Source organism: Hyposmocoma kahamanoa, unplaced genomic scaffold (genome assembly GCF_003589595.1).
Source record: "Hyposmocoma kahamanoa isolate Upper Pololo Valley unplaced genomic scaffold, ASM358959v1 95751, whole genome shotgun sequence".
NCBI classification, from domain to species: Eukaryota; Metazoa; Arthropoda; class Insecta; order Lepidoptera; family Cosmopterigidae; genus Hyposmocoma; species Hyposmocoma kahamanoa.
In genome coordinates, this window is record NW_020655038.1 from 17,465 (window position 1) to 37,376 (window position 19,912).

Consider the following 19,912-nt stretch of genomic DNA (forward strand, 5'->3'; position numbering starts at 1 on the left):
AATGTTAGTTGGTACAAATGGGTACTTGTTTATTTTACTATTTAGGTTTGAATTCTCCAACTTTACCAATTACGGGTTAGAAGGAACTTATTAAAAATGTGTGTGTGTCGTATGTGAGCGTGTGTGTGTGTATGTGTGTGTATGTGTGCATGTGTATGAGTGTATTTATGCGAGCGTGTGAGTGTGTATGTTTCAGTGTTTGCGGCTACTGATGTCCGAGTGCGTGTGCATATTGTCACGTGATGAACTTTAATAATGCTTCCGTTTGTTCATAATTAAGCGTTTTAAGATAATCAATAAGAGTATGTTTACAATTATATGAGGTTTGAGGATATATATTTAAGTGCTTATTAAGTTGATTAAATAAATGAGAGGCCTGTTTTTCATTTTGTCTACTAGCGAAGGTACTATTTGTGCGATGAGATACTCTGAAAGTTCTACGATTTTTCTGGTTATTTTCGCTGTATGGCAACTGTTTGTGAAATTTTAAGGTCGCAAGAAGGATGTATAGTTTTCTCACAGAGAGCACATCACTAATGGAGTACAAACGGTCGGTTGGGAAGCTATACTTCTTAAAATGTATTACCTTCAGCAAAGAACGTTGAGCTCTTTCAACATCAATAAAATGGGTCTTTACAGCTCCACCCCATATGGGGATACAATAGGTTATTATGGACTGCGCCAGTACAATGTACACTCTTCTAAGAAGGTACGCCGGAAGTACATGTCTTAGACTTTTGAAGATCCACGTGAGTTTTCTGATCCTATTAGAAACTGCGTCAATTTGTTGAAACCATGATAATCTTTGGTCTATAATGATGCCAAGGTATTTAGTGGATGATAGTTTTTCAATGTGTGGGCATGTACAGGGATCACGTCGTCCGGGTTCACAGCAATGAGTTTTAATTACAAAATTACTCGCTGGCTGTGTACTAATACATTTAGAAAAGCATATAAAGTTTATACTATTTCTGGTTATATACTCGATGGCCTGTAATTACTATTCATTAATAGATACACATACTAGTTTTAGTTCGAATAGTTTACTATTCAACTCTTCGGCTGTCGCTGTTTGGTTGTGCTGAAGCCAACTAAGCGTGTCCTTACACTTGTCCAAAATGTCTTGCTTCATTTTGGGTTCTAAGCGATTTTTGAAATCTTTGCTCTCGACCTTCGAACGCATACTGAAACAAAAGAAAAAAAATTTATCATCAACTAATTTGTACGTCTCACGATAGGCCATAGTCCGCCACCCTGGCCCAATGCGGGTTGGGGACTTCACATGTTGACCGAGGGTTGTCAACCTTCGTCGACCTTCAGGTTTCATTGCGATGTTTTCCTTCACCGAAAAGCTCGTGGTAAATTTCAAATTAAATTTCACCCATAAATTCCTAGAAACTCGGTTAAGAACACCATAAGTGCCCAGTTTTTTTTTTCATTAATATCAAGTGACGGGACGAACAAGTCGTGCGCCTGATGGTAAGCTACACGCCTGTCCATAACAGTTGCAGTGACACTCAGAGCTTTAAATCGCAAAGATTTGAGGGTCACTGCCATTGCGCCCGTCATCCTCAGACGTAAGTTGCCAAGTCCCATGTGCCTGTAATGTTACCAACACCCTTACCCTTCAAAACCGGAACACAGTAATGCTGACATTACTGCTTGGCGGCAGAAATAGGTAAGGTGACAGTACTTCCCTGGACGAACTCATTCACAAGGACCTCTACTGCTACTAAAACACAGTTACATCAAGCTACATATTGACGCATCTTGTTCCGTTGCACTGGAGGCGATTTTCGAACAAAAATGTGTCGTCTGATGTACCGTTGTCCGTACATTAATGGCGAATCTGGATTCTATATACTAGGCAATTACATTCAAATTCCTCTGAGTAATACAAACCGCGCAGTCACCGCGCAGGGTCAGCGCAATGAAATTCGTGTTGAATAAATGCGCCCTTAGGCTGCCACGGTTCTTTTAACCTCAAAAGTGCTTTTTATTAACCGACGTAAAAAAGGTTCTCAATTCGGCTGTTTGTGTTTGTGCTTTATAATGATTTCTTTTTCAACTTATTTCATGTAAGGGCAACACAAAACTCCTGCGGTATTAATCTTCTTTGTGTGTTTTCCCTATGTTTTCTTATGAATAACAGTAGTGCAACCATTGACTTACAAATAAATGGACGACGGGTCTAATACAAAAACCACGAAAAAAATCTCCCAAGTCAACCTATTCGTAATTTAAATTGTAATCTCATCGCAGTATCGCGCTGTCAGTAGAACAAATGAAGACTAAAGCGGAGTTTGGCGCTCTGTATACGATTTTAGCGCCTTACAAGTGCGGACACTTTTTAGCGCGGACCCGACGTCCATATAATTGTAAGTCAATGAGTGCAACACTCTTTTTACGATCCATGTCGCTACCTAGCTTAAAAAATACATTTCGTACGATTGACGATCGTCGAACGAATGGTTACCCGAACCGCGGCAGCGAGATTCCTTCCCGCACGAAATCGCACCGCAGAAATTCGCGTCGCATTTTTCTGCATTCGCATTATTGTGTTTCGACTCTAAGTTATTATTTTCATTATTTCCATGTGATAACCTTTTTATGAAAAAAACCGACATCAAAACTTAGTTGGTCCTTGTGAAAGAGTTTGTCCAGGTTGTTTTGCCACCTTGCCTATTGCCTGCCGCCACGCAGTAATGTGAGCATTACTGCGTTCCGGTTTAGAAGGATAAGGGTGGTGAAATTACAGGCACATAGGATTTGTCTACTGTCCCACTGTGACAGGCGCAGCGGCAGTGGCCCTCAGATCTTTGCGATTTAAAACTCTGTATAACACTGCAACTGCTATATGGACAGGCAAATCCCATCACTTCATCATCATCAACATCATAGCAGCCGGAAGACTTCCACTGCTGAACATAGGCCTCCCCCAAAGATTTTCAGACCAGCCGATCGGACGCGACGTGCATCCATCGGTAACCCGCTCCCTTACAAGGTCATCCGTCCATCTAGGGGTCGTCCCACTGAACGCCTTCTGGTTCGTGGTCCCATCACTTGATATTGTCATAAAAATACACTAACCTAAAGCAGTAGTCGTGGAGTTCATTTCTGGCCTTAATAACGATTTTCATTTGTTCCTCTTCCTTCTTGAATAATTCCGCTTCTCTGATCATACTGTCGATCTGTTGCTTCGAAAGCCTGCCTTTGTCATTTGTAATGGTGATCTTTTCCGATTTATTCCCGCTACGTTCGACAGCTGACACGCTGAGGATACCGTTTTCGTCAATATCGAAAGTGACTTCGATTTGCGGAACCCTTTTCGGAGCTGGCGGGATGTCGGTAAGCGTAAATTTACCAAGAAGATGGTTGTCCTGTGTCATTAGGCGTTCACCTTCGTAAACTTGAATGAGAACCTGAAAACAAATTATGATAATTATTAATACAAAGATCGAATACTAAAGAAAATTCCTTCGATCCGTATGGATTCGATAAGCACACCGTATCTGACGCTCTCCCAACTGAGGTACCCGCGGGCCTTACAAATTTCTCAATTTTCTAGCGCCATCTGTAAGAAACCTTCGATTTTTGTATTATTCATTATAACAAACTAGTGGAGTAATTTAATAAAAAAAATAATAATATCATAGTCACTGTTGCCAGATTATGCGATTTTTCGCCAGCTACTTCGACGGGTCGCGCGGCGAATAAAAAAGTGGTTGGCAACTCGACGATATTTAGGCTATTTTTAAAATAGGAAAAGGCGATTTTAGGCTACTTAATAAAATGTCTGGGGAATTAAAAATTTTATTGGGAACTTTGTGGGGAATGAAGTTGTAAAACTCATTTGGGGGTTCCAATGTCCGGCCGCAAGCAGAATTGTAGAATTTCTTGATTTTTAAGGATTTTGTGGCTTGGGCGAATATCGGCTACTTAACACACATAAATTGGCGAATTAACTTCGCAAAAGTGTGGCAACACTGATTATGGTAGTATAACACCGTAATATTCAATATACATTATATTACAACGTCTATGACACAACAAAATGGCGGCACAAAATATATTTTTGACTCCGATTGTATTTATTATATAATATTTATTGTATTAAACGAAATTAAGTTAATACTACGAGTATATTTAGATAGTCAGAATTTTATCAGATTACAGCATTGACTTACAATTATATGGACGTCGGGTCCGCGCTAAAAAGTGTCCGAACTTATAGGGCGTTAAAGTCATATACAGAGCGTCTTTCACGCTTTAGTCTTCGTTTGTTCGACTGACAGCGAAGCAGCGAAAGCGAAGATTAGACAGTCTGCGATGACATTACAATTTAAAAGCTTTTTCATATTCCTTTACATGTCACTACGTTTAAATAGGTTGACTTGGGACATTTTTTTCGTGGTTTTTGTATTAGACCCGTCGTCCATTTATTTGTAAGCTTGGGATCCTTTCCAGGGTGAGGCGTTACTTTACACCGGGACAGCTGCTTTAGCTGTACCAAGCACAAGTCCGATCGTGCATGGAGTACTGCTGCCACCTCTGGGATGGCTCTGCTACATATCAACTGGCCACTTTGGATTCAATTGACAACCGTGGCAAGAGGCTTATAAGTGACTCGGAATTAGTGGAGGCGAAGCTGCAGAGCCTTGAACACCGTCGTAAAGTTGCCTGCTTATCGGTATTTTACAGGATATATCACGGAGAGTGCGCGATGGAATTACACGATTTAATTCCGCCTTCCCCTTTCCATCACCTACTAGGCGTAGGCTTGGGTTCCACCCCTATGTTGTGGATATTCCAAAGATTCGCACAAAGTATTACGCTTCCTCATTTATATGGCGAACGGCTATGGAGTGGAACTCCCTGCCTGCAGACTTGTTCCCTGAACGTCATAACTTGGACCTTTTCGAGGTGAGAGCGAATTATTTAGGTGTGCACGCTCCATCGTCGACCTCATCGTCACTTTCCATTAGGTGAGATGGACGTCAAATGCGCACCTATATTTTATTTTTAAAAAAGTCAAACGTCTATTATCGTCAAAAATAGGAAACAAAAAAATTTTTTTGCTCGGTTATCCCCTTTGTTCACATTTTGGACATCTAATTATGATTACAATTATATTATAATTACCTGCGTTTGATTGTCCACTGTGGTGGAAAAAACCTTCGTTGCCGATGCAGGTACAACAGTATTCCGTTCTATCAACTTAGTCATCACATTACCGAGAGTGCCAATTCCAAGTGACAGAGGTGTCACGTCCACAAGCACCAGGTCTAATGTATTTTCCGATTTCTCGTCCATAATCCCTGCCTGTATTGCCGCACCACACGCAACAGCCTCATCAGCATTCAACGTCTTGTTCAATTGCTTACCATCAAAAAAATCCATCACCAGTTTTTGGACATACGGAATTCTGGTCGAGCCGCCAACAAGAATGACTTCGTCGATATCGGCTTTGTTCATTTTCGCGTCGCGCAACACGTTTTCCATATATCCTAATGTTTTCTCCATAAGATCCCTGTTCAACTCTTCGAACAGCGCCTGATTGAAAGAAATATGAAAATCTTCACCTTCATGCAATGCATCTATATTAATATCAGCTGTTATTACTGTGGACAGTATACGCTTCGCGCGCTCACAATAGTTTTTAATTCTGGTTAGGACTTTTTTATTTGTACTGAAATCTATTTGATGCTTCTCTTGTAATTTTTTTAGACAGTGCTGCACCATACGATCAGTAAAATCTTCACCACCCAAGTGGGTATCACCAGCGGTAGCTTTGACCTCATTGATGCCATACTCTATTGACAATACAGAGACATCAAAAGTACCGCCACCCAAATCGAAAATTAGCACATTACATTCGGCGTCCTCATTGGTTTTGTCCAGCGAGTACGCAAGAGCAGCAGCAGTTGGTTCGTTGATGATGCGCTGCACGTTGAGGCCTGCGATAGTGCCAGCATCTTTGGTAGCTTGACGCTGCGAATCGTTGAAGTACGCTGGCACGGTGATCACGGCGTTTTGCACTGGTTGTCTTAGGTACGCCTCTGCCGAGTCCTTGAGTTTGGACAGCACCATCGCACTCACTTGCTCAGGGTAGAAACTCTTGGTTTCGCCCTGAAAACTCACTTCAATTTTGGGCTTGCCTTCATGTCCTTCCACTACTTTGAAGGGCCAGTTCTTTATATCCTCTTGTACCACGGGATCACCAAATCGAAGCCCTATGAGTCGCTTTGCGTCTGTAACAAGGCACCCGCATTTATCAAAAACTTATTAAACTCATATTCTATTCATATAGGGTTCTTAGGTTTTCGATTGTTACGCATAGGAAATGAAACTATTTTTCCGGATTTATCAACCGTGACCATGGGACCTGTAAAAGGCCCGAAATGTTTGTTTGAAAAAACAAAACTACGCGATTTAAATCCGGAAAAATAGTTTCTTCTTTTTTCTTTCTATTGTTTATCAAATTTTTAGGAGTGAAAATGGAAAAAAATAATATAAACATTTTTTATTGAGCACGTTAAGTTCTCTTAAATAGATTGTACACGAAGTTGCCCTATGAATATATTTATATACATAAGACTGCAGTTCTAATTAATATATTTTAATTTATTTCAATTTCCTTTATTAATTAATGATAAATTTAATTTAATAAAATTCATGTTGTTAAAATAAAATAATTTGTAAAACATAATGTAGCGTAAATTGGAATGTTCCTTCGTAAAATTAAAAATAAGGTATTTAATTAGTTACTTTTGTAACTATAGTGAAAAAATAAGACAGACATAACTGGTTGATGATTTGTTTTTTCAAACAAATCGACGTTTCGGGCCCTTTACAGGTCCCATGGTCACGGTTGACTGAGGTGGTACAGTCTTCAACCAGTTATGTCTAATATTGATGCAAACCACCCTATTTTTTCACTATAGTTACAATAGTTATTAATTAAATACCTAGTTTTTAATTTCACAAAGAAAACATTCCAATTTACGCTACATTAAGTTTTACAAATTATTTTATTGGGATGAATTTTTATTAAGTTCAATTTATTATTAATTAATAATAGAAATTAGAATAAACTAAAACATATTAATTAGTACTGCAGTCTTATGTCTGTTTGGGATTTTTCATTAGAGGAAATATTTGTTTGAAAAAACAAATATACGCGATTTAAATCCAGAAAAATAGTTTCATTTCCTATGTGTAACAATCGCGAAAACCTAAGAACTTGATTTCTTTTATTACCATTATTATTACAACATTTATTTAGAGTAACTAATATCTAACCAATCAAGATGGTTTATTTAGGATAGTAGATAATAAAGCGTGAAGATTGAGTTGTATAAAAGCTACAAAGTGCGACATCGGGTTGCGAAGTAACATAGCGTCATGGCACATCTCCCTTTATTTTTCATGTCTTTGGCAGCCACACAACCAGTGTTTCTATTTAGTGTGGAGTAATACAAAACGTTTAATGTTTTAATATTTTAATTGGTTTTAAGTTCACCTGTCACTGACATTGAAGCCAACATTGAAGCCATCCACGACATGCTTTTCAATCAACAACCACACGTAGACAGTAAACGAAGAATCACTAAAATATTGGATGGTAAGAATAAGTAATTGAATAAAAATTGTAGTTGACTGAAAATATTTCCTATTATACCCTAATAATCCCAATTGTTTTGTCCGCAAATGGGTTAATTCTAGTCAGCCTCGCTAGTAGTAGTTCGCCGGTTCTTGGACCTGAGTCCCTGACCCCGGCCGACTGTGCCATTGCCGGGAAATACCGCCTCTCCCATTTACAAATTCAAAATTAATCTTTTAGGAGGCGAGAGTCTATAATAGATATAATAATAATAATGATAATGATGATGATGATGATGATGATGGTGATGATGATGGTGGTGATGGTGATGATGATGATGATGATGATGACGGTGACAATGACACTGACAATGACAATGACAATGACAATGACAACGACAACGACAACGACAACGACAACGACAACGACAACGACAACGACAACGACAACGACAACGACAACGACAACGACAACGACAACGACAACGACAACAATAACAATAATAATAATAATAATAATGATAATGATGATGATGATGATGATGATGATGATGATGATGATGATGATGATGATGATGATGGTGGTGGTGGTGATGATGATGATGATGATGATGATGATGATAATGATAAAGATGACGACGACGACGACGACGACGACGACGACGTCTAAAGTAGATATAATAATAATAATATTATATCTTAATTGCAAAATTACATAGGTACAGATATGTAGGCACATCTCTGTACCTCCCAAACTAAGACCCCCTGTACTATCGGTAGCTAGGTCTTACGTCCGTCAAATGTGTTGCCTAAAAATAACAATAACTTAGTCTATTACAACAACTAAGTATATTACAATAAGCTTATAAAATATGAATGGCAGAACACAAAGAGTTTAAGTTTAATTTTGGTACATTCACAAATTTCTTACATATCCAGTATAGTTCTAGCTTTTATAAACAACAAAAAACAGCCAACTTCAATACCAAGAGCAAAAACATTGAAAGAAAATTTTGTAATCAAGATAAGATGCATTAATATTAAAAATAAAAATAAAGTCACAAAAGCAAGGATATATAGATAAAGATATAATATAGTTACAACTGCGTTCGATCGCCATTCTGTAATCACCAGCACAAAAGAAACGTAGGCATCAGTAAGTAGAAAAGTAGGTGTCCGAGTTCGTTCAGGGAACCTATTTCTGTCGTCAAGCAGTGATGTGAGCATTAGAACCAAGTGTGTTGGTGAAATTACAGGCACATGGGACTTGTCAACTTATATCTCGGGGCGATGGGCGCAGTGGCAGTGCCCCTCAGATCTTTGCGGTTTAAAGCTCTGAGTGGCTTCGTAACTTTATGTATTATCTGATCTAAATAACTTTATCTTATTTTCTTTAGTCATCCTGTCTATAATATATTACACAGCATCACATAATATGTAATGGTTAATTTCACAGAAGAAAAAAACAATGGAAGTCTAAAGCCTCGATTATTACCAGAACCGCTGTCGCCAAAACTCACACATTTGTAATTTGAAACATTACAAAACCTTGATACTGATTGGTCGTAGTTTGTAATTTAAAAAAAAAACAAATTTTAGACTGTTAGTATAATTTGAACTTTATCCTGTTGGCATATCGTTGAAAGTTCAACACCTTTTATTGCAAATTACGAATTTTGAATTTGTGTTGAAATCTCAATCAATGTGCTGCCATCTACCGGTCAATAGGTGACCGACGATGAATTCAAGACGCTTACTTACTCATCACTTAGTTCCCCAAAAAAGAATCGACCATATTGCAGCGGTATGAGGTTCACTTTCGTTTGTTTTAACAAAAAAATATTAGGATAAACAGAAAAGTGAAAATTAATTAAAATTAAATAAAATAAGACTCGACAATGACATCGATACCTCCAATTAACACTAAAGCCGCCAACTTAAGTTTTGGACCTGTTCTGCTTTTATTTTCTTTTTTGTTTCTGTTTTTTTCATAAAATTTTGTTTTTCTCTTATAATTTTTACACTCCAAAAATAAGGCGTTTTTCTTTTTTTGAGACTGTGTGAGGTTTGAGTAGTTAATTTAATTAACATACCGAAAATAGTGTTCTCCGGGTTGACCATCTCCTGGGCTTTGGCGGCGTCACCGATCAGTCGTTCGTTAGACGTAAATGCCACGCTTGACGGCGTGACGCGGTTGCCTTCAGGGTTAAGTATCACGTTCACCTTTACAAATATTCATTTTGTAATCTTTTTAGCCTTAGGAATATTCTATTAGGGTTTAAAAAAATATGCTCAACGGTTAAAAATGTGACATAACGAGAAGGACCAAGCAATAGGGAATCGGACTTCTTTCAGAGCTGACGGGATAAGGGCGCGTGTACACGCTAAGAAATTCGACGTGTCTGCTACAGAAAAGATGAGAATCGCCTGGTACACGATAAGAACTATATCGGATCCAGATAAAATGTAACAGTATATTACACAGGTAGCTTTCGCATTACTACCGACTGTGGGAAGAAACATGTTGTTCTATATATTGTTGACTACTAAGCAACACCCGTCCACACGCATAAACGTTCGTTTACTGACAGTGCACCTCACCCCGCCTCATATAATAGCGGCAGAACGCGTCGTGTCGGGGGTAGACAAGATTTTTTCTTCTCGAAACGACACGAATTCTTGCAAAGACGCGGTGTCTTTTTTAGCGTGGACACGTGCCCTCAGAGGATCACTGGGGCAAGAGGGATTGAAGTCTTAGCTTATAATTATGACCAGTATAAATAAAATTAGTCAGTCGGTAGAGCACTGTGAATGTTTATTATAAATAAAAACTGAAAAAAAATTGAAAGATATTTTACTGTCAGAAAGTTCCAGCGTAAAAATAAAGTACACAACCACAAAAGGTAGTCACTGGCGACGCACTGACATGTACGGTCTTACATCACCTCATACAAACACGTCGGTATTCACCGTACTGTCTTGGTGTGCACATATTAAATATGTATGTGTAACGTCCACAAATTTATCTTAAATAAATCATTCAATTTTGTCAGTACATTGTTGATACTTCTCTATGGAGAGGCAGTAGGCGGCGACTACAAAGAAAGCACTCGAAATTCGCGCGGTAAAGCCCGTAGTAGTTTTTATAAGATCCATATATCGAAACGGGATAGCCCGTGCCGTCCATATTCGAATTTTTCATCTTACGGTCAACGCCGTTACTGTCCATGAAGGGGTTAAGTAGATTGTAATGTAGCCTCCGCAGTCTCCACACGTTTTGCTAAGCGAGTTTAAATTAGATACCACACGTTTTGATAAGAACTTTAAACTCTAAAAAGGAAGAAGAAGAATATTGCAAATAAATCCGGTTTTTTTGTGATCGTTCAAATGTTTATCGCACAAGAGGTTTTTTGTAACTGGTAAACGGGTCAGAAATAGGCGAGCAGTACTACTCGCTACAATGATTGGGCAGAGAGTGACGACGCAACGAAACAAAATGAGAATGGCGAGGCAAAGGATTTAAAGAACGATTCACAATTTGAAAACAAGTGGCCAGCAACCAGAGAAAAGGTAATAAAAAAGTAGGATAACGATGGAAGGAGGTCACATCGTCACAGTTTTATTGAAATCGATTAACGGAAAGTGGGTGAAAACCAATAAACCGCATTCATCCCTCCATTTGTCACCTTTGTTATGATTAGTACTGGTAGTGATATTTGCAATGCCTTTTCCGATTATTTTAAAACAACTTTTTTGGATACCTCATCTTGCGATGTCTCGGAATTTGATGTTGGTACTGATCATCAGACAGTTTCTAATATTGCAAGTATCAAAATAGATTCTGATGTGCTTACCAGATCATTACATAAACTGGATCCGAGCAAGTCAGCTGGTCCAGATCACTTCCGGCATTATTTCTAAATAGTTGTGCTAATTGCATCACTAAGCCAGTATTATTACCATTTTAACGTTCGTTTACTGAATGCTACGTGCCGGTACTGTGGAAACGCGCGTTTGTTACCCCTGTCTTAAAGAATTCTCCTAAAACCGACGTAACTAATTACAGACCAATTTCTAAATTGTGCATTTTATCGAAAGTATTGGAAAAGATTGTTCATACCCAAGTCTATAATGCTTTATATAATTCCTTTAGTCACACCCAATATGGTTCCCTTCCGCATAGGTCTACAGTATTTAATCATATATTATTGAACGAATTTGTCTCACAGTCTATGGACAGTGGTCATCAAGTAGATGTCATCTATACAGATTATAATAAGGCTTTTGATAAAATTGACCATAACATCCTTATGACTAAACTCGCTATGATTGGTATCAGAGGTGAGGTGAGGTTCTTAGGTGGTTTTCTTCATACCAGGCAACAGATCAATAGCAGTGGTAGTAAATAATTTTATATCCAGTTGGGTTACCATACCTAGCGGTGTTCCTCAAGGTCCTTTGTTAGGGCCTCTCCTTTTCAATATATTTATTAATGAGATTAGTAATTGCTTCCGCTTTTCCAATTTACTCAGCTTTGTTGATGATATGAAAATTTATACCAAAATCACTTCTGTTAATGATGCTATTGCTCTGCAGTCTGATCTATCGCGGCTGGATGACTACTGTCTGAGCAATAAATTAGATTTTAACCCCTCCAAATGTTTTTTAATGACTTTTTCACGCAAGGTCAAAACTAATTTTACTTTTTATTATTTGAAAACCCGCTGTCTAGAACGAAATACAGTCATGAGGGATTGGGTGTCATCCATGACTCAAAGCTGATCTTTGATGCTCATATTGATGATGTTATCTCTAAGGCTACTAAGTCTCTTGGATTCATAATGCGTAACTCAGTCTGTTGCTCAAGGCCAAGAACTTTACGAATATTATATTGTGCATGTTCGTAGTAATAGAATATGCTTCCCAAATTTGGAGTCCGAGATACCAAGTCTCTATTGACAAAATTGAACGAGTCTAAAATAAATTTATTAAATTCTTATGCTATAAAATGAGTAAATCTTATAATTCATGCGACTACCCACGACTCTGTACGGATCTGAATCTATTACCTCTAAATATTCGCCGAAAAATCTTTGATATTGCGTATATTCTAAGCTGTTAATGTAAAGAATAACTGCGGTGTGGGTGCACCTTAAAATACCACAGTATAGTGTCTACCTTGCCATTCCTGAAGACTGCAGCACAGGAATACGTAGTACCAAGATCGATGCCCACAGCTGGTGCTGCCATCTGTCGAATAATATTTGTTTATTTAAAATGTATGCTGCTAAATGTGTGTGATATTTAAAGAATATCTAACGAATTTCATTTATTAATTAAAAACTCTATACGGCGAAGCCGAATGAGTATTTTTTTTAGATTTTAACACGGTCGACGGGTAGAGAAACAATGTTAAAAATTTAATAATGTTTTTATGTAAGTTTTTGTAAACATATTTGTATAATTAATATAAAACTAATAATTATTATTATAATATAGGAAATGAAACTATTTTTCCGGATTTAAATCGCTTTTTTTTTTGTTTGTTTTTTTTTGAATTTTGTTTTTTCAAACAAACCGACATTTCGGGCCCTTTACAGGTCCCATGGTCACCTTGAAAAATGAGAATCGCCTTGTACACGAAAAGAATTTTGTCGGAACTAGACACGGAAATATTTCGTGTCTGTTGCAGATAAGAAAATGATGACTATGTACACGATACGAATTCCTTCGGGCAGACGTGTGTAGGGTAAACGTGTCAGTGCATTGACGAGGTAGCTGTCGTTTTACCACCGACTGTCAAAAGAAATAAAGAGGAAATAGAGAGGTTGGTCGTTTACTGACAATGCGCCCTATGCAATAGCGGCAGAGCGCGTCGCGTCGGGGGTAGACAAGAATTTTTTCTTGTCCGGCGCCGAGACTGTGTACACAGTTCGTGTGTAGAAACGACACAAATTCTTGCATAGACCCGGCGACTTTTCTTAGCGTGTACACGCGCCGATAGACTCCTGTGAAATTTCAGACCGTCATTTCTCGGACTCGAAACTGCGGGTCGATTCAGAAGCATACGATAACTCAGTTGTCGACCGATTCGATTTGACATCGTACGCTTTAGGAAATGAAACTATGATTCCGGATATAAATCGCGTATGTTTGTTTTTTCAAACAACTAACAACAAACTATAGTGAAAAAAATAGGGTGGTTTGTATTAATATTAGACATAACTGGTTGAAGACTTGTACCACCTCAGTCAACCGTGTCCATGGGACCTGTAAAGGGCCCGAAACATCGGTTTAAATCCGGAGAAATAGTTTCATTCCCTATGTGTAATAATCGCGAAAACCTAAGAACTCGATCGTCCGATTTCTTTTCATTTTTTGTCGTATTAAAAACCGAACCGAAATGACGTCACACCCGTACGATTACTCCAACTTCTCGACCGGCAAAGGCTACAAACTTTACTCAGAACACAGTTATCGAATTAAAGTTACCGAACGTCCTATTGTTTACAAAGCAAGGATCTATATGTTATATAGAAATCTCTTATTATTTTAAATAACGTCTCGATTTTGTTATAATAAAGTATGTAAAGTCTCAAAAATGTATATGAGAACATTTTTCTTATAATCTATTACACCGACTAACTCCGTAAACACTGTTGGATAACGATACCGTATCCAGATAGACATTTAACTCGGAGTGTTCTGAATAGCTCGGAAAGCGCCCTTCGATTCGAGAACGATGTCCAATACAACGATTCGGTTTAAATATCGACGAGTTCTGAAACCGGATACGAATCGGACGGAGTGCGCAAAACGCATTAATTGTTTCGGATATCGAACGGGTGTAGACCCCTGTGATCTCTTATTTGTCGACCTCTGTAATCTATTTAGATCAACGGTAAATTTGAATGCTCAGTTTTTTTAATGTAAAGATACAACAAACATTACGGCTTATTATGCACACGCGCATTCATTGCGTATGGTGTCATTTTGTGGGGAAATTCTTGTGATGTGGGCAAAGTGTTCATACTGCAAAAAAAGTGTATAAGGATAATAATGAATATAGACCAAATGGAATCTTGTAGACCTAATTTTGTTAATTGTGAAATACTGACCGTTATTTCTCTCTATATTCTCGAGTCATGTAAGTTTGTTAGGAAGCACCCACAGTTTTATTCACGTCCAACGAACGATAAACGAAATAACAGAAACTTAAACAAGCCTTAAACCTTTCTCCAAAATAAAATTACTTACGTCTGCTCCGCACACTATGTTAATTAGAATTTATAACCACATACCAAATTATATTAAAAACATGGAAAGACTTACATAATTTATTAAACTTTTTTAACGACACACATGATGACAAATAAAAATACTTCGACATCTCTCATTAATAATTATTTAAAATTAATGTATTGTATTATGTTTTCCATTGCTAATTAAGAATAATTCAATGTAATAACGTAATATAATAATGTAATGTTATGATATTATAATGTAATATGTAATATTTTTAATATAATTAAATAATGTGATTTATGAATTTTGCCCTCAGACGATGCTGTGGCCTTGCAGGGCGTCACGTGTATACCATCAATTAATGTTCCATCTTAAGAGGGAGCAGAGGAAAAATTCCTAATTTTCGATTTGATTTTAGAAGGGTATATTCAGTTTAAAGTTAAAAATAAAATATTGTATGAGTAACTACACGATATATTCAAGCATAGACACTAATCAGAAACATAAAACAATTAAGTTTCCTCGAAAGGTAAAAATCACGAAATGACCTCTAATTTTCACATTTTTTCGATTCATCCTCGAAATGCTACAGATTATTAGGACAAAAATTATATATGCATGATCGAGAACTGTCACTACGGATTTTTTTTTAATCCCTTTAGTTTTAGAGTTATTCCGCTAAAACGAATTTGGTACTTTTAATGCGCAAAATTCGACATCTCCTGTCGCATGTCACGCGAACTTCAGGCATATATTTGTCTCACAAATGTGGGCGGAGCCAACGTCAAAACTTTTTTGGCATGCTCCCTCTTAAATTTGTAATGTGATATGCAATAAACAATTGAAATTCAAATTGAAAACAATACTATATGTATAACGCTTTTATTTCTTCAACATTAGTAGTAGTAGACCTCCTTGTGAAAGAATCCATTCACGTTCAGTCCATGCAAGTGCTGCCACCTTACCTATTTCTACCGCCAAGCAGTAACGTGAACGAGGCAACGTATCGTGGGCGAGGATGCTAGTGAAGTTACAGGCACATGGGACTTGTCAACTTGGTGACGGGCGCACTGGCAGTTCTCCACAGATTTTCGCGATTTAAAGCTCTGAGCGCCACGTGCTACGGACAGGCGTGTCGCTTGTCGCCAGCCGCACGACTTGTTAGTTCCGTCACTTGATATACCAATAGCAGTTGTGTCACTCCGAGCTTTAAATCGCAAAGATCTGTGGGGCACTGTCACTGCATCCGTCATGCTGAGACAAAAGTTGATGTCACAAGACTTACCTATAGGCGTACTGTAATGAAGAAACAAAAAATATGTATAAACTTACCTCGAATAAAACGTTCTTTTAAAAACTTTCAAATACTATTGATATATTTAGAAAGGAACATGGAATAAGTTTAAATGGTACAGAAATTGTCACAACACTGTTTTGTTCAGTGTAAACGAGCGACTTAATGGAAGGATTTCGGACAAAAATGACAGCGATAAACTGATTAAAAAAAACAAAACGGTTTAAATGATAAATACGTCACCTTGGTGTGTCTAAGCACACATGTTGATAACAATATTTGATATTTAACCGACTTTAAAAAAGGAGGAGGTTCTCAACTCGGCTATACTTTTTTGTATGCTACGTGACCACTCCGACATAATTCGCACATGAAACCGAATTCTGTCGTAACTCAAAATTGTCGAATTGAGAAGACACGATTTGAAAATTTTAAAAATTGCTGAAGGTAACCAATAAATCCTTTGAGTGAAAAAATAGATTTCTCACAAAATGGTATTGGGAAAAATTCCTTTAAAACCAAAAACAGAATTCTGCAACAATGCACATAGAGAAATTCGTAAGGACAGTGTCTGGCATGGACTGCTTGAAGGCGCTGGTTCGTATCCATTCAGATCAAAGGAATTTTTCTTCATATTAAAAATTATAACAAACTAGTGGAGTAATTTTTTTGTTCTCCAAACTATAACTACGATAAAACTCTGCTCCCTCCCAGTTTAGACTTTCCTTCATTGCAATACAGTAGACGTGTGAATATCATTCCCCGAAGAGTTATCATTACTCTAAAATTTTAAATTCACTTTTTGTAATTATGTGAGCATTTATAAACGCAAAATAATAATTTCTAACAAGACATTCCCGGATATTCCCGTAGGAAGTAAAATATACCCAAATGGAATATTAATCGATTTTAATTAAAATTTTGCAAGTCGATAATGATTTTTCGATAGATTATGGTACAACACTAAAGAAATCCGCCATTAGTTCAGTAAAATTTTTAACCGACTTAAAAAAAAGGAGGAGGTTCTCAATTCGACTGTATTTGTGAACTCCGGTATTTGTGAACCGATTAAAATGATTCTTTTTTTGTTGGAAAGAGGGTACCTCCATAGTGGTACCATTTCATTTTGAAGAAAATCATCCACCTCTAAGGGTGGCTGATCACTCATGAACATTCATTTTTATAAATAGCGCCTAAGTTTTACTTAAGGAGCATTTATTTTAAATTCAAGGCGTTTTTCTCTCTCAATATACTTTGAGTAGTGAGGACCGATTTTTATTATTTTTATGTCAAGTCCTGTATAGTGGCGAACTAGGGGATATTTCAATAAAACTTGGCAAATAGACGTAATTCCACGTACTTTTGAGGTCGGTTTTTTAGTACTCTGCACTGAGATTATTGTATAAGCATGTAACCTATATTACACGCACGCATTCGTTGGTAATAAATAATAACTTTGATAACAAATTGATAAATATATAATTCGGTGACATATCTGGACATGAGGCGCACTTTAAGTTTCCGGAATGAATAAGAAAAAAATACTATAAATGGTCAGAAATGAATTTATTGTTTCTTAAAATATTCTCCGTTAACGTTAATGCACTTTTTCATACGAATGAACCAATTTTGAAAACATTTATGTCACTCCTCCGTGACAATCTCTGAAACATATTTTTCATACTCTTCGACATCCTCTTCAGGTGATGAAAATCGTTGACCGTGTAAATGGTTTTTAAGTTTTGGAAATAAATAAAAGTCACAAGGTGCCAGGTCGGGACTGTACGCAGGATGGCTCATAAGGTCAACGTTCTTCACCTTCAAAAATTCATTTGTCTGTCTGGCCGTGTGAGAACTGGCATTATCGTGGTGCAAGATGATACGGCGTTTACGGTTATTTTTATGGAGTTTGTCAATAACTTCCGGCAAACAAATGGTCATGGACCAATCACTATTCATGGTACAACGATTCTCCAAAGCAACAGTTATCCCGTGTCCAGTTTTATTAAAAAAAGAAGCAATTATCCGCTTAGAGGCTTTTTGCACGCGTGCCACTTTGGTTGGTTTCGGCTCATCTCGAAAGACCCATACGGTCGATTGCTGCTTTGTTTTGGCGTCGTAACTATAAATCCATGTTTCGTCACCTGTTACTATGCCTCACGCCAAATTTGACGCCCCTTCATTAAATCTGGTAAGCATGACATTGCACCAAGTGACGTGATCCATTTTTTGAGCCTCAGTCAAATTGTGTGGGATTCACCGAGAGCACAGCTTTTTCAGACTCAAATGTTTGTGTAGTATTGATTGTATTTGACTCATGCCTACGCCTAATGATGCCCGAATCTCACCTTATGTCACATGTCTCTCTGTTGTGATCATACGGCGCACAGCGTAGATGTTTTTGTTGTTCACAGCAGTGGATCATCAAGAAATTCGTCACTGAGATTCACACGACCGCGTTTGAATTCTGCAAATCAGCTATAAATAGTCGTCTTACATGGTGCTTCATCGCCAAAAGCAGTTTGAAGCCGAGCGAAGCTCCGCTGAGCTGTTACATTACACTTAAAGTCGTAGAAAATCATACTACGAAAATTTTCACGAGTTAAATCCATGGTGATGTAGACAACCAATTTCTGAAATGACGTCATAATGTAAAAACAAGTGACAGGCAGAAGACAGACAGAAACAAACTGTATTGTACAGGCAAAGAGTTTCATTTTCAATTGTTGTAATTACCGTTTAAATATTGTTTATGTAAGTGGCTAGTTGCGGAAACTTATAGTGCGCCCTATGTACTAATTAAGTGCGCATTTAACGTGTACGCTTAAATCGCTCCACGTGGACTCAAGGTCATGTGTTAGGATCAACAATCAATGCTGACAGGTTCGTTGGTGCAACGTGGAAAGTGGTAGATCTTTGACAATGGTTGAATCCATTGTTGAATGCCTTTTGTACGCGGATGATCAAGTTACTACTTGCATCATCTGATAAAGAATTGCAGGAGATGATGAATTTAACGTATGATTCGTCGAAAGAAAAGGAATGACATTGAACGAACGAACTAAAGTGAAGGTTTTTGAAAAGAGCAAATATTTTTTTTTGTATCTAGCTGTATGTTTACAAGGGTGGTATATATGTGAAAGACATTGAAATAAAGGTAAAAAATAAACGCAATAAATAGGGTCATAAATGGAATGATGTGCAATCAGTTTATGTGTTGATAAGGCACGAATGGCGGTGTAGGATGCTTTGTAGGTTCCAACACTGATGTTGTGAGTATAGGTTGTAATAGTGAGTCGGAAAATTGCCCAAAAATAGATTTAGGAAGTCAACAAATTGTAGTTGTAGGTGCTAACAAATTCGGTGTAAATAATTTTGTAGAGTAGACAATATGTCTCAGAAAGATCAAATAATGATTACATAATCTCAGTACAGAGTACTAAAAAAACCGACCTCAAAAGTACGTGGAATTACGTCTATTTGCCAAGTTTTATTGAAATATCCCATACAGGACTTGACACTGGAGATAATAAAAATCGGTTTTTACTACTCAAAGTGTATTGAGAGAGAAAAACGCCTTGAATTGGTGAATAGCAAAATCAACCATTAAAATAACTGCTCCTCATAGTAAAATTTAGGCGCTATTTATAAAAATGAATGTTCATGCGTAATCAGCCACCCTTAGGGGTGGATGATTTTCTTCAAAATGAAATGGGATCACTACTATAATCGAGGGCTGTAGCTCAGATGCATTGCGAGAGGTACTTTTAA

The 19,912-nt window shown here is 37.5% G+C and overlaps 1 protein-coding gene across 1 annotated transcript; it reads right to left on the reverse strand.

Moving 5' to 3' along the window:
* Positions 1 to 975: 975 nt before the first annotated feature.
* Positions 976 to 16,269, reverse strand: LOC113238434 (heat shock 70 kDa protein cognate 4-like). Its single transcript, XM_026475263.1, has 6 exons — positions 16,180 to 16,269; positions 12,781 to 12,852; positions 9,696 to 9,825; positions 5,143 to 6,251; positions 3,091 to 3,422; positions 976 to 1,184 (listed from the first exon to the last, which is right to left on the reverse strand). The coding sequence occupies exons 2-6, from the start codon at positions 12,850 to 12,852 to the stop codon at positions 1,001 to 1,003; spliced, it is 1,827 nt and encodes a 608-aa protein (XP_026331048.1). The 5' UTR covers positions 16,180 to 16,269; the 3' UTR covers positions 976 to 1,000.
* Between the last annotated feature and the right edge of the window lie 3,643 nt (positions 16,270 to 19,912).